The 16,303-nt window shown below is 41.2% G+C and overlaps 1 protein-coding gene across 3 annotated transcripts in view; it reads left to right on the top strand.

The window, feature by feature from the left end:
• The window catches only part of LOC115231260, a 37,944-nt gene that overhangs the window by 8,524 nt on the left and 13,117 nt on the right, over nt 1-16,303 (top strand). For 2 of the 3 annotated variants that reach the window (XM_036500010.1, XM_029801321.2), the window contains exons 2-5: nt 5,071-5,113; nt 9,439-9,477; nt 11,239-11,487; nt 12,841-12,879. In XM_036500010.1, the coding sequence (XP_036355903.1) occupies nt 5,071-5,113; nt 9,439-9,477; nt 11,239-11,487; nt 12,841-12,879 (370 nt within the window). Of the gene's footprint in view, nt 1-5,066; nt 5,114-9,438; nt 9,478-11,238; nt 11,488-12,840; nt 12,880-16,303 lie in introns of those variants that run through there. The other variant, XM_029801322.2, reaches the window with a different exon arrangement.

The raw sequence follows: 16,303 nt of genomic DNA, 5'->3' as shown, positions 1-16,303 counted from the left end.
TATGTTACACACACACGCACACACACACGCACACACACACACACATGCTCTCTCCTCATCCATCACCCTCTTGTACTGTCTTATATTCCCCCCCCCACCACTACAAACTCAATACCACTATAAAATGGTCAAAAACCCTTTCACACAGGAACTTAGTTTGATTTGAAAACCGCACTAGAATGGGAGAAAGCGCTAATACATGGTCTAAGTTATATGATGTATAAAAACATGTAATATACAAATAAATATCTGTAAATATAAACCATCCGATCTTCTGATTACCTCATTTCTTCTAATATATATATATATATATATATATATGTGTGTGTGTGTGTATATACATATATATATGTGTGTGTGTGTGTGTGTGTATACATATATATATATATGTGTTGTGTGTGTGTATACAATATATATGTGTGTGTGTGTGCGTGTGTGTATATACATATATATATATGTGTGTATACATATATATATGTGTGTGTGTGTGTGTGTGTGTGTGTGTGTATACATATATATATATGTATACATATATATATATATATATATATACATATATTCAATATGCAATAAAGGGTGGAATATAATTAATTTAATAAAATTAATCAATTTCACCTAGTAGATTTATCGGTATGGAAAAGACCATATTTGGTAAGGGTTATAATAATTATAATTAAGGGTTAATTGCAACAAGTTGCTCAAAACCACGTACCGAAAATATTAGAAACAGCAGCCAAAATTGATCACTATTTCCTCTACTAATAAAAAGTCTCCACAAACAAATAGAATTTGTAAGCTGTATATGGCAAAAAAGGCAGAAAATAACGAAATCCCATCTGCCTTTTGCCATATACAGCTTACAAATTCTATTTGTTTGTGGAGACTTTTTATTAGTAGAGGAAATAGTGATCAATTTTGGCTGCTGTTTCTAATATTTTCGGTATGTGGTTTTGAGCAACTTGTTGCAATTAACCCTTAATTATAATTATATATACATATATCATCATCATCATCATCATCATCATCATCATCATCATCATCATTTAGCGTCCGCTTTCCATGCTAGCATGGGTTGGACGGTTCAACTGGGGTCTGTGAAGCTGGAAGGCTTCGTCAGGCCCAGTCTAATCTGGCAGTGTTTCTACGGCTGGATGCCCTTCCTAACGCCAACCACTCCGTGAGTGTAGTGGGTGCTTTTTACGTGCCACCTGCACAGGTGCTAGACAGAGCTGGTAAACGGCCATGAACGGATGGTGCTTTTACATGTCACCGGCACGGGGCCAGGTAATGCTGGCAACGGACACGAACGGATGGTGCTTTTACGGGGCCAGACAGAGCTGGCAAACGGCCACGAACGAATGGTGCTTTTACGTGTCACCGGCACGGGGGCTAGGCGAGGCTGGCAACGGACCGATGCTGGCAACGGACACGAACGGATGGTGCTTTTACGTGCCACCGACACGGGGGCCAGGCGAGGCTGGCAACAGACACGAACGGATGGTGCTTTTACGTGCCATATATATATATACATATATATATACATATATATATATATAAGCAATAATAAATCTCAGAACGAGATGTAAACAGTAACTGCATGACAATGTAAGGTATACTAGCCATCTCAATAGGCACAGAAAGCGTGCCTAAAGCCAGCTGGAGACGATGTTCTCCTGGGGCTACAAGCTACAGTAACACCCACCCTTAGTGGTTAGCCATATTGAGATGGCTAGTATAACTTACATTATATATATATATATATATATATATATATATATATATATATATATATATAACACATACACACACACACACACACACATATATGCACTGAAGGACATTGTCACCAAATATGTGTAACATCTGATAGCCTGGTTGGTCATGTAATTGTGTGTTGTGTGTGTGTGCATTGGTTGTGATAAGAAATTCGCTTTCCAACTACCAGGGTCCAGGTTCAATCCCACTGTATCGCTCATGGGACAAATGCCTTCTTTTTATTCCTGGTGCTTTGGCAACAAAAAGTAGCTTTAGCTTTTGCTTCTTCAGGTCCCATTGCGATGCCAATGCCATTAAGAAGAACTGCTAACTCTACCTTCAGATTGCCCTTAAATTTAGAGAACAACTAATTTGTAATATTGGTTCCAAACAGCAATTTGGGGAAGGGGTTAAGTTGATTACATCAACCCCAGCACCTGCAATCCCTGTTGAAACTGAGCTTTTACTCTCTTTTTACTCTATACATGTTTCAGTCATTTGACTGTGGCCATGCTGGAGCACCGCCTTTAGTCGTGCAAATCGACCCCGGGACTTATTCTTTGTAAGCCCAGTACTTATTCTATCGGTCTCTTTTGCTGAACTGCTAAGTGACGGGGACGTAAACACACCAGCATCGGTTGTCAAGCAATGCTAGAGGGACAAACACAGACACACAAACACACACACACACACATACATATACATGCACATACATACATACATATATATACATATATACGACAGGCTTCTTTCAGTTTCTGTCTACCAAATCCACTCACAAGGCATTGGTCGGCCCGAGGCTATAGCAGAAGACACTTGCCCAAGATGCCACGCAGTGGGACTGAACCCAGAACCATGTGGTTGGTAGGCAAGCTACTTACCACACAGCCACTCCTGCAATGAGCATTAACAAGGCCCAGGGGCAGTTCTGGATGTGGTAGGCCTGAACCTTACGGAACCAGTTTTTCCCCATGGCCAACTTTATGTAGGATGTTCAAGAGTCAGAAATCCTAATCATTTGTTTATTTATGCCCTTCATGAAAAGACCAAAAATGTCTATCAAGAAGCTCAACTGGTACTTATTTTATCGACCCCAGGAGGATTAAAGTCAGTGGCCGATGACAGCTCCGCCTCGACTGGCTTCCGTGCTGGTGGCACATAAAATACACCAATCCGACCGTGGCCGTTGCCAGCCTCGCCTGGCACCTGAGCAGGTGGTACGTAAAAAGCACCCACTACACTCACGGAGTGGTTGGTGTTAGGAAGGGCATCCAGCTGTAGAAACATTGCCAGATCAGACTGGAGCCTGGTGCAGCCTTCTGGCTTCCCAGATCCCTGGTCGAACCGTCCAACCCATGCTAGCATGGAGAACGGACGTTAAACGATGATGATGATGATGATGATGTTAGCCTCGGTGGAATTTGAACTAAGAACATACAGATGGTCAAAATGCCATTTTCACCATCAGCATGTTCATTTCATTTGGCATGCTAACGATTATTCTCCAAGTAAATATTAATAACTAGCATTATGACCCGGCATTGCCAGTTTGGTATAAATGTGTTAAATTAAAATTTGGGGTAATAAAACATACAATGACGTATAGGCGCAGGAGTGGCTGTGTGGTAAGTAGCTTGTTTACCAACCACATGGTTCTGGGTTCAGTCCCACTGCATGGCACCTTGGGCAAGTGTCTTCTACTATAGCCTCGGGCCGACCAAAGCCTATGAGTGGATTTGGTAGACGGAAACTGAAAGAAGCCCGTCGTATATATGTATATATATATATAGGCGCAGGAGTGGCTGTGTGGTAAGTAGCTTGTTTACCAACCACATGGTTCTGGGTTCAGTCCCACTGCGTGGCACCTTGGGCAAGTGTCTTCTACTATAGCCTCGGGCTGACCAAAGCCTTATGAGTGGATTTGGTAGACGGAAACTGAAAGAAGCCCGTCGTATATATGTATATATATATATAGGCGCAGGAGTGGCTGTGTGGTAAGTAGCTTGTTTACCAACCACATGGTTCTGGGTTCAGTCCCACTGCGTGGCACCTTGGGCAAGTGTCTTCTACTATAGCCTCGGGCCGACCAAAGCCTTGTGAGTGGATTTGGTAGACGGAAACTGAAAGAAGCCCGTCGTATATATGTATATATATGTGTGTGTGCATGTATGTTTGTGCGTCTGTGTTTGTCCCCCTAGCATTGCTTGACAACCGATGCTGGTGTCTTTATGTCCCCGTTACTTAGCAGTTCGGCAAAAGAGACCGATAGAATAAGTACTGGGCTTACAAAGAATAAAGGTGGTGCTCCAGCATGGCTGCAAAGAGTAAAAAGAGTAAAGAGCATATTAAAAAGACGAATTAAAATTCTAGAGAAAAATACATAGAAGATAAATATACAAATTTACAAAAATACATAAAAGTTCATCTAGGGGCTGTCTCGGAGATGCGCCAATTAATATGAAACATATCATATATTTAATATTGACATTCCCCTCGTCAGGATGTTTTTTACACACAACACACAGTACATAGAAACAAATGCACAATTACATACCTGCTACATGCGAAAGACCAGACATTACGTACTCCCCAAATTCTCATAGACGCCAGCCTCGTCTGGCACCTGTGTCGGTGGCACATAAAAAACACCATCCGAGCGTGGCCGTCTGCCAGCCTCGTCTGGCACCTGTGTCGGTGGCACATAAAAAACACCATCCGAGCGTGGCCGTCTGCCAGCCTCGTCTGGCACCTGTGTCGGTGGCACATAAAATCACCCACTACACTCTCGGAGTGGTTTGCATTAGGAAGGGCATCCAGCTGTAGAAACACTGCCAGATCTGACTGGCCTGGTGCAGCCTTTGGGCTTGCCAGACCCCAGTTGAACCGTCCAAACCATGCTAGCATGGAAAGCGGACGTTAAACGATGATGATGATGATGATACTGAATGCTACTTTATAAGCATATAATTCAATCTAGCAGCTATGGTAAATGGTATGTGCACAGCTCCATCTGGACTAATTCACTTCTGCACTCAATAAAATTTTTCATCTTTTAATTTCTCCCATTCATGCAAAGCCACATATTCGAGTTCAAGTCCTGGATACATTTTATACTAATTTTTTTGCCGATGACACTCCCCGGACCCTAAGTAAGGCATGTGTAAAATTTGGATGAAATTGGTTGTGTAGTTCTCAAGTTTTAGGGAAACACACAGACAGACAGACACACATTCTCAGTTTTATATATATATAGAGATTTCTCATATCTGTCATGCTCTGGTAGTCATCTCTTAATTTGTAAATTTTTTTTTACAGATCATGGACATTCTACAGTTCTGTGTGTTTGCATTGTGTTTTTGTAAGTTTACTTTCATTTTTGTTTTTAAATTTTTTTTCATTAACAACAAATCAAAATCAAAATCAAAATCGATCAACATCAATGGAATTTGTAGTTGTGAATCCAGTGCCGGTGGCACGTAAGAGAACCGTCCAAACGTGGCCGTTGCCAGCGCTGCCCCGACTGGCCTATGTGCCGGTGGCACGTAAAAAGCACCATCTGATCATGGCAGTTGCCAGCCTCACCTGGCCTCCGTGCCGGTGGCATGTAAAAGCACCATCCGATCGTGGCTGTTTGCCAGCCTCACCTGGCCTCCGTGCCGGTGGCACGTAAAAAGTACCATCTGATCGTGGCCGTTTGCCAGCCTCGTGTGGCACCTGTGCCAGTGTCACCTAATAAGCACCCACAACACTCACGAAGTGGTTGGCGTTAGGAAGGGCATCCAGCCGTAGAAACACTGCCAGATCAGACTGGGGCCTGGTGCAGCCTTCTGGCTTCCCAGACCCCAGTTGAACCGTCCAACCCATGCTGGCATGGAAAGTGGACGCTAAATAATGATGATGATGATGATGCTGATGAACCAAATTCGATGATTGGCACCCGGGCCAGTGGAGCGCTAACAGCTCCATCCGAGCGGGACCACTGCCAGAGCAGCTGTCTGGCTTCCGTGCCGGTGGGCACGAAAAATAGCACCATTTGAGCGTGATCGTTACCAGCGTCACCTTACTGGCACATGAACAAAACATTTGAGTGAGGTCGTTGCCAGTGCCGCTGGACTGACTCCTGTGCAGGTGGCACATAAAAAAGCACCATTTCGAGCGTGGCCGTTGTCAGTACCGCCAGACTGGCCCTCGTGCCGGTGGCATGTAAAAGCACCCACTACACTCTCGGAGTGGTTGGCGTTTGGAAGGGCATCCAGCTGTAGAAACTCTGCCAGATCAGATTTATGTTTTAAAGGGAAACAAACTTTTTGTTGTTAAATGTTTAAAAAAAAAGAAAACTTTGTAACGTTAAATGTTTGAAAAGAAAAGAAGAAAAAGAAAAAGAACTTTGCTGTTAAATGTGTTTCTTTAAAAGAAAGGAAAAGAAAAAAGAAAAGAAAGAAGAAAAGGGACTGTGTTACTATTTAAAAAAAATTTTACTTGTTTCAGTGATTTGACTGTGGCCATGCTGGAGCACCGCCTTTCGTCAAGCAAATTGACCCCAGGACTTATTCTTTGTAAGCCTAGTACTTATTCTATCGGTCTCTTTTGCTGAACCGCTAAGTTATGGGGATGTAAACACACCAGCATTGGTTGTCAAGCGATGTTGGGTGGGGGGACAAACTCAGACACACAAACATATACACACACACACACACATATATATATATATATATACATATATACGACGGGCTTCTTTCAGTTTCCGTCTACCAAATCCACTCACAAGGCTTTGGTCGGCCCGAGGCTATAGTAGAAGACACTTGCCCAAGGTGCCATGCAGTGGGACTGAACCCGGAACCATGTGGTTCGTAAGCAAGTTACTTACCACACAGCCACTCAACACCTATAATATATATGACGGGCTTCTTTCAGTTTCCGTCTACCAAATCCACTCACAAGGCATTGGTCGGCCTGGGGCTATAGCAGAAGACACTTGCCCAAGATGCCACGCACTGGGACTGAACCTGCAACCATGTGGTTGGTTAGCAAGCTACTTACCACACAGCCACTCCTGCTTTGTTAACAAAAAAAAAAATTACTTTGACTAAGCAACGTTTTGTGTGTGTTATTTTCGTTGTTGTTGTTGGCCCTACTGGCTACGTCATATATATTATAGGTGTTGGAGTGGCTGTGTGGTAAGTAGCTTGCTTACCAACCACATGGTTCCGGGTTCAGTCCCACTGCGTGGCATCTTGGGCAAGTGTCTTCTACTATAGCCTGGACATGTTCTCTTGTGATTGATTCAGCCTTGGGACAAACCTTTGTGGTGCCCAATGTGTTGCGGCATCTAGACCTGCCAGAGTCATTGCAGCAGTTGTGTAGTGTTACCGGGCATTGTACTGAGCTGTGAGGACCGGTTAATCTCTGGATTGATGTTGCCGGACTAGAAGTCATGCTTCCTGTCTATGTGGTGGAGATGGAAGATCAGTGTATTTTGCGATTGGATTATTCAGCGTCGATGGCTTGTCAGCTGGACTTGTGCTCCATGAAGCTTTCGGTGCAGGGAAGACCAGTCCCCGTTAAGGTATTAAAGTGCACCACCCTTTAGAACACAGTTTAAGCTATCTTTTCGTGGAAGAAGGTTTTGTTCCTATAACCTGTGTTAATTCTGTAACCCTTTAAAATGGAAGATAAGAAACTTCATTTTCGGCACTTGATGCTCTGGGAACCAGACAAAAATTGCTGCAGCTCGGCCGATTTATAGTAGCTTACCTTTCGACTTATTTTAGAACATGGTTGAGTCCATAAAATAGGATTTGACTACACCTCCATTTAGAGCACAGTTTAAGCTATCTTTTCGTGGAAGAAGGTTTATGTTCCTATAACCTGTGTTAATTCTGTAACCCTTTAAAATGGAAGATTAGAAAGTTCTTTTTCGGCACTTGATGCTTTGGGAACCAGACAAAAATTGCTGCAGCTCGGCCGATTTATAGTAGCTTACCTTTCGACTTATTTTAGAACATGGTTGAGTCCATAAAATAGGATTTGACTACACCTCCATTTAGAGCACAGTTTAAGCTATCTTTTCATGGAAGAAGGTTTATGTTCCTATAACCTGTGTTAATTCTGTAACCCTTTTAAAATGGAAGATAAGAAAAGTTCATTTTCAACACAATGCTTTGGGAACCAGACAAAAATTGCTGCAGCTTGGCTGTGATGTGTTACCCCACCCTCCATATTCACCAGATATTGCTCCTTCGGACTTCCACTTATTCAAGTCTCTGCAGAATAGTCTTAATGGTAAAAATTTCAATTCCTTGGATGACGTAAAAAGATACCTTTATGAATTGGTTGCCATGAAACCCCACCAATTCTGGGAAGAGGGTATTTTCAAGTTAAAGGTAAGATAGAGATGCATTGTGCAACAAAATGGTTCATATTTGGTTGATTAAAAATATAATAGCAAATATTTATTTCCTTTAAAAATCGGCACGAACTTTCCGGACAACCCAATATATATTTCTTTACTGCCCAGAAGGGGCTAAACATAGAGGGGACAAACAAGGACAGACGAAGGGATTGAGTCAATTATATCGACCCAGTGCGAAACTGGTACTTTATTTATCGACCCCGAAAGGATGAAAGGCAAAGTTGACTTCAGCGGAATTTGAACTCAGAATGTAACGGCAGACGAAATACCGCTAAGCATTTCGCCAGGCGCGCTAACGTGTTTGCCAGCTCGCCAGAGTAATTATATCTACAGGTGTTAATTATTATATAATTATTGTAACATAAATAATAAACAATCCTAGGCGCAGGAGTGGCTGTGTGGTAAGTAGCTTGTTTACCAACCACATGGTTCCGGGTTCAGTCCCACTGCGTGGCATCTTGGGCAAGTGTCTTCTACTATAGCCTCGGGTCGACCAAAGCCTTGTGAGTGGATTTGGTAGACGGAAACTGAAAGAAGCCCGTCGTATATATATATATATATATATATGTGTGTGTGTGTATATGTTTGTGTGTCTGTGTTTGTTCCCCTAGCATTGCTTGACAACCGATGCTGGTGTGTTTATGTCCCCGTTACTTAGCGGTTCGGCAAAAGAGACTGATAGAATAAGTACCGGGCTTACAAAAGAATAAGTTCCGGGGTCGATTATCTCGACTAAAAGGCGGTGCTCCAGCATGGCCGCAGTCAAATGACTGAAACAAGTAAAAGAGTAAACTTAGTGGTTCGGCAAAAGAGACCGATAGAATAAGTACTGGGCTTACAAAGGAATAAGTCCCGGGGTCGAGTTGCTCGATTAAAGGCGGTGCTCCAGCATGGCCGCAGTCAAATGACTGAAACAAGTAAAAGAGTAAACTTAGCGGTTCGGCAAAAGAGACCGATAGAATAAGTACTGGGCTTACAAAAGAATAAGTCCCGGGGTCGAGTTGCTCGATTAAAGGCGGTGCTCCAGCATGGCCGCAGTCAAATGACTGAAACAAGTAAAAGAGTAAACTTAGCGGTCGGCAAAAGAGACCGATAGAATAAGTACCGGGCTTACAAAAGAATAAGTCCCGGGGGTCGAGTTGCTCAATTAAAGGTGGTGCTCCAGCATGGCCGCAGTCAAATGACTGAAACATGTAAAAGAGTAAAAGAGTAATCCTGTTGATCAAATGTAAAATGTGAAACTCAAATATTTTCATTTTCGTCTTTTACAGGTTTGATGAAAGCACGACTTTACAAAATTTTCCAAACTGGTAAATGGATTAACAAATATTTTTTCTGCTTTTAACCCTTTAGTGTTCGCATTATTCTGCCAAAATTAATCCTTTTTTATCAACATTACCAAGCAATGCTAGGGGGACAAACACAGACATACAAACACACACACATATATATATATATATACACATACACGACAGGCTTCTTTCAGTTTCTGTCTACCAAATCCACTCACAAGGCATTGGTCGGCCCGAGGCTATAGTAGAAGACACTTGCCAAGGTGCCACGCAGTGGGACTGAACCCGAAACCATGTGGTTGGTAACAAGCTACTTACCACACAGCCATCATGCACATATATATATATATATACATATATACGACGGACTTCTTTCAGTTTCCGTCTACCAAATCCACTCACAAGGCTTTGGTCGGCCCGAGGCTATAGTAGAAGACACTTGCCCAAGGTGCCACGCAGTGGGACTGAACCCGAAACCATGTGGTTGGTAAACAAGCTACTTACCACACAGCCACTCATGCATATATATATATATATACATATATACGACGGGCTTCTTTCAGTTTCCGTCTACCAAATCCACTTACAAGGCTTTGGTCGGCCTGAGGCTATAGCAGAAGACACTTACCCAAGGTGCCACGCAGTGGGACTGAATCCGAAACCATGTGTTTGGTAAACAAGCTACTTACCACACAGCCACTCATGCATATATATATATATACATATATATACGACGGGCTTCTTTCAGTTTCCGTCTACCAAATCCACTCACAAGGCTTGGTCGGCCCGAGGCTATAGTAGAAGACACTCGCCCAAGGTGCCACGCAGTGGGACTGACCCGAAACCATGTGGTTGGTAAACAAGCTACTTACCACACAGCCACTCCTGCATATATATATATATATATATACATATATACGACGGGCTTCTTTCAGTTTCCGTCTACCAAATCCACTCACAATGCTTTGGTCGGCCCGAGGCTATAGTAGAAGACACTCGCCCAAGGTGCCACGCAGTGGGACTGAACCCGAAGCCATGTGGTTGGTAAACAAGCTACTTACCACACAGCCACTCATGCATATATATATATATATACATATATACGACGGGCTTCTTTCAGTTTCTGTCTACCAAATCCACTCTGCCGTTACGTTCAGAGTTCAAATTCAGCCGAGGTCGACTTTGCCTTTCATACTTTCGGGGTCGATAAATAAAGTACCAGTTTCACACTGGGGTCGATGTAATCGACTTAATCCGTTTGTCTGTCCTTGTTTGTCCCCTCTATGTTTAGCCACTTGTGGGTAATAAAGAAATAGGTATTTCGTCTGCCGCTACGTTCTGAGTTCAAATTCCACCGAGGTCGACTTTGCCTTTCATCCTTCGGGGTCGATAAATAAAGTACCACTTTCGCACTGGGGTCGATGTAATCGACTTAATCCGTTTGTCTGTTCTTGTTTGTCCCCTCTATGTTTAGCCACTTGTGGGTAATAAAGAAATAGGTATTTCGTCTGCCGCTACGTTCTGAGTTCAAATTCCACCGAGGTCGACTTTGCCTTTCATCCTTCGGGGTCGATAAATAAAGTACCACTTTCGCACTGGGGTCGATGTAATCGACTTAATCCGTTTGTCTGTCCTTGTTTGTCCCCTCTATGTTTAGCCCCTTGTTAGCAATAAAGAAATATATTGTAGAACACACTTGCCCAAGGTCTCACACAGTGGGACTGAACCCAGAACCATGTGGTTGGAAAGCAAACTTCTTACCTGATTTCTTTATTTCAGAAAATGTTGTCCTCAATGGAAATACTACTCTCCACATTGAGGTACCAAATATGGAGAGACCAGTCACGTGGAGGTGTGGGACTCGGAAGTATGAGTGTGACAACGTATGCTATAAAGGGGCTGAATTTAGAGTGACACAGAGTGGAAATTCTTCTTCTCTCTGGATCCGAAAGGTAACTAAGGACCTTTTGGATTGGACATTTCATGACAACAACTACAACATTGGAAAATTTGATTTGAAGGCAAACGGTAAGGAAATGATTTATAATAATAATAATAATAATAATAATGATAATGATAATAATAATATAATAATAATAATAATAATAATAATAATAATAATAATACATAATAACAATAATAACAATAATAACAATAACAATAATAACAATAATAATAATAATAATAATATATAATAATAATATAATAATAATATTATAATAATAATAATATAATATAATAATAATAATAACAATAATAATAATAACAATAATAATAATAATAATATAATATAATAATAATAATATAATAATAATACTAATAATGTGATAGCGAAAGGGGCTGATTGCTACCTAACTCAGATACCAGGAAACCCAAAGGTGGCAGAAATTCAAAAGATAGTGCTCATGGGAACTGCTCATATCCTACGCAAAATACTTTCTATGTAATCGCAAGTTTTAAAACAAACATAATTTTCTTATGGTTTCTTAAACATTCTCTAGAACAACACTAAGTACAAAACCAAATATATGACACCCTAGGCATAACACCAATATGAACTTCCAACCTGTTGTCTCTTGAGGTCTCTGGGTGAGACTTGGAGCCAACTTGTACAAATGTAAAGCAAAAGTCAAACATAGAATAATAATAATAATAATAATAATAATAATAATAATAATAATAATAATGATAATGATAATAATAATGATGATAATAATAATAATTAATAATGATGATAATAATAATTAATAATGATGATAATAATAATTAATAATAATGATAATAATAACAATAATAATAATAATAACAATAATAATAATAACAATAATAACAATAACAATAATAATAATAATATTAATAATAATAATAATAATAATCCTTTCTACTGGAGGCACAAGGTCTCAAATTTGTGGGGAGGGGACTGGTTGATTACATTGACCCTAGTGCATAACTGGTACTGTGGAGTTGGAGTCATGGAGTTGGAGTCGGAGTCATGGAGTCGGAGTCGTAGAGTCGGAGTCGCGGGGTCGGAGTCTCGGAGTCGTGGAGTCAGAGTCGTGGAGTCGGAGTTGGTAAAATAAACCACCGTCGCTTATTTAAATAGAGGAGTCAGAATCAATGTTTTTTTTGTTTCGACTCCACAGCCCTGCATAATACAGGTGAAACATTTTGGCCAGATATGGCCAGTTTAAATGCTACATGGTTGATGTTTGAACAGAGAACCACATGCTCAATGACTTCTAAAACTACCACTGTATGTAATGCATAATTGTATCTACAGGTCTTAATTATTATTTAATTATTATAACATAAATAATAAACAATCCTGTTGATCAAATATTAAATCTGAAAATCAACGTTTTTTTTTTTCATCTTTTACAGGTCCGACGAAAGTGGAAGCTTATGAAATTATCCAAAATGGTAAATGAATTAAGAAGCCTTTTTCTCCTTTTAAACTGAATATTACTGGCTCAGTGGTTAGAGCGTCGAGCTTACGATCGTGAGGTTGTGAGCTCGAATCCCGGACCGGGCTGCGTGTGTGTTCTTGAGCAAGACACTTATCTCACGTTGCTCCAGTTCACTCAGCTGTAGAAATGAGTTGCGACGTCACAGGTGCCAAGCTGTATCGGCCCTTGCCTTTCCCTTGGATAACATCGGTGATGTGGAGAGGGGAGGCCGGTATGTATGGGCGACTGCCGGTCTTCCATAAAAAACAACCTTGCCCAGACTTGTGCCTCAGAGGGTAACTCACTAGGTGCAAACCCATGGTCAGTGTCTGACCGAAGGGGGTCACCATATCACTGTGTTATATAAGGGTGGATGGGAGTAACTAGAAAGGGAGAGGTAATTTAATCAGACATACACCCACGTATGATGATGTCATGCCTCAGTAAACATAAATCTCATTAAATTAAATCTAATTAGGTTAAGTGTAATAAGGTGTCTAGTGGAGGCGCAATGGCCCAGTGGTTAGGGCAGCGGACTCGCGGTCATAGGATCGCGGTTTCCATTCCCAGACCGGGCGTTGTGAGTGTTTATTGAGCGAAAACACCTAAAAGCTCCACGAGGCTCCGGCAGGGGATGGTGGTGATCCCTGCTGTACTCTTTCACCACAACTTTCTCTCACTCTTACTTCCTGTTTCTGTTGTACCTGTATTTCAAGGGGCCGGCCTTGTCACTCTCTGTGTCACGCTGAATATCCCCGAGAACTACGTTAAGGGTACACGTGTCTGTGGAGTGCTCAGCCACTTGCACGTTAATTTCACGAGCAGGCTGTTCTGTTGATTCGGATCAACCGGAACCCTCATCGTCGTAACCGACGGAATGCTTCCATCCAACAAATAAGGTGTCTAATTTCTTTTGATAATCTCTATTGCACATTTTCCCTTTTAATTTCCATGGCAAAAATATTAATCCTTCAGCATTCAGATTATTGTCAAATGGAATCCTTATTTATCCACATTGTTTTGGATTAATCATGGATTATCTCATAGCTTTGAGATTTCAATGATGTGATTGTTTATTGTTAGAATGACATTGCAGAGTAGGTGTGAGAGGCCAGATATGGCCAGTTTAATCCTTTAGCATTCAGATTATCTGTCAACTGTAATCCTTATTTATTCACATTGTTTTGGATTAATCATGGATTATCTTGTAGTTTTGAGATTTCAATGATGTGATTGTTTATTTTTAGAATGACATTGCAGAGTAGGTGTGAGAGGCCAGTTTAATCCTTTAGCATTCAGATTACTCTATCAAATGTAATCCTTATTTATCCACATTGTTTTGGATTAATCATGGATTATATCATAGCTTTGAGATTTCAATGATGTGATTGTTTATTTTTAGAATGACATTGCAGAGTAGGTGTGAGAGGCCAGTTTAATCCTTTAGCATTCAGATTATCTCCCAAATGTAATCCTTATTTATTCACATTGTTTTTTGAATTAATCAGAAATTCAGAAATTATCTCATAGCTTTGTGATGTGACTGTTTCTGTTGAGAATGGCATGGTAGGTACGGTGGGAGAGGTCAGATGCGGGTATTTTGAACCTAAAGCAAATAGAATATTGGGCATTGATTTACCAGTTTAAATGCTAAAGGGTTAAATTGGGTGCAAGATGAAAGCATGGCTTTGGTTAGGAACCATTCCCTAGGCCAACCAAAGCACGCGGAATTCTGTTCTTGATTCGACGGTCATTCGGAATGCTCACAGCAGCCATATTCCGACCGCTCTATGTCACGCTGGTGAGACCCATATTGGAGTACGGGATTCAAGCCTCTTCTCCTTATCTCCTCAAAGACATACAGCATCTCGAAAGAGTCCAGAAGCTGGCTACCGCATGGTCATAGTCTCAAAAATTGTCCTATACGAAGAAAGGTGAGGACGCTTGACCTTTATTCTCTAGAAAAACGCCGCCGCCGTGGTGATCTCATTCTCGCCCACAACATCACAAGCGGAAAGTGTAACTCTCAAAAGAGCTGTTCTTCACTCCTGCTCCAGAGCATCGGCTGCGGGGTCATTCCGAAAACCTCTACCAGCGACGATTTCATCTCAACCGAAGGAGAGGAGCTTTCTCCGTCCGGGTTGCGGATCCGTGGAACAAGCTGCCAGACGAGATGGTGAAGATGCCGACGACCGCTTTGTTCAAAGCCTCCCTTGACCTCAAGTGTCCTGAACTCTTTATATGAACACCACCCTGTACTTAACTCCATGTCCCCCTACATGGCCTTGCTATTTGCTTTTGAGCCAAATTAACTAACTAACTAACTAACTAAAGCTTTGTGAATGGATTAGGTAGACAAAAGCTGAAATGAGCCTGATATGTGTGTGTACATATATATAATAATAATAATTATTATTATTATAATGTTTTATTACATATATACTCTTTACTCTTTTACTCTTTTACTTGTTTCAGTCATTTGACTGCAGCCATGCTGGAGCACCGCCTTTAGTCGAGCAAATCGACCCCCGGGACTTATTCTTTGTAAGCCCAGTACTTATTCTATCGGTATCTTTTGCCGAACCGCTAAGTGACGGGGACGTTAAACACACCAGCATCGGTTGTCAAGCAATGCTAGGGGGACAAACACAGACACACAAACACACATATATATATATATATATATATATATACATATATACGACAGGCTTCTTTCAGTTTCTGTCTACCAATCCACTCACAAGGCAATTGGTCGGCCCGGGGCTATAGATGAAGACACTTGCCCAAGATGCCACGCAGTGGGACTGAACCCGGAACCATGTGGATGGTAAGCAAGCTACTTATCACACTGCCACTCCTGTGTACCGCGACATCCTTTGTGTTCTGTTTTTTATTTCATTTGATATATATATCCTCTCACCCTGACTTTATTGTACCTACCTATATATATATATATATATATATATACCGTAAATCCTTGAGTATAATCCGTATTTTTTCCCAAAATTTAAAGATCAAAATCCCTAGTGCGTAAAATGAAAATTATTTCCTAAGCAATGTCCGAGTTCCTATTTGCTGTCCGGCAATGTTTATTCAGACGCATTTTGTGATGTCGGGTGCGAAAATACCTTAAGCTAAGCCTGAAAGCAATGAAGTCAAAAGAATCATCCATAACTTGCATAAGCAACATTTATTAAACGTTATTACTGTTATTCTTTATTTTCTGCAAACAAAATGCACAAAAAAGCTACACGTTTGCATTATGTTATATATACAATAATAATAAAGGACGTTACCGTATACAGTTTTACAAACCAAGGACGTGATATAGACCTCCTTGACTCAAGTTAGAGAAGGGGTGCGTATTATACACAAGGTTTAGGTTTTTCAGAGGTACA

Source organism: Octopus sinensis, unplaced genomic scaffold (genome assembly GCF_006345805.1).
Source record: "Octopus sinensis unplaced genomic scaffold, ASM634580v1 Contig17993, whole genome shotgun sequence".
In the NCBI taxonomy this organism is placed as follows: Eukaryota; Metazoa; Mollusca; class Cephalopoda; order Octopoda; family Octopodidae; genus Octopus; species Octopus sinensis.
This window is presented reverse-complemented; position numbering and strand designations above follow the sequence as displayed.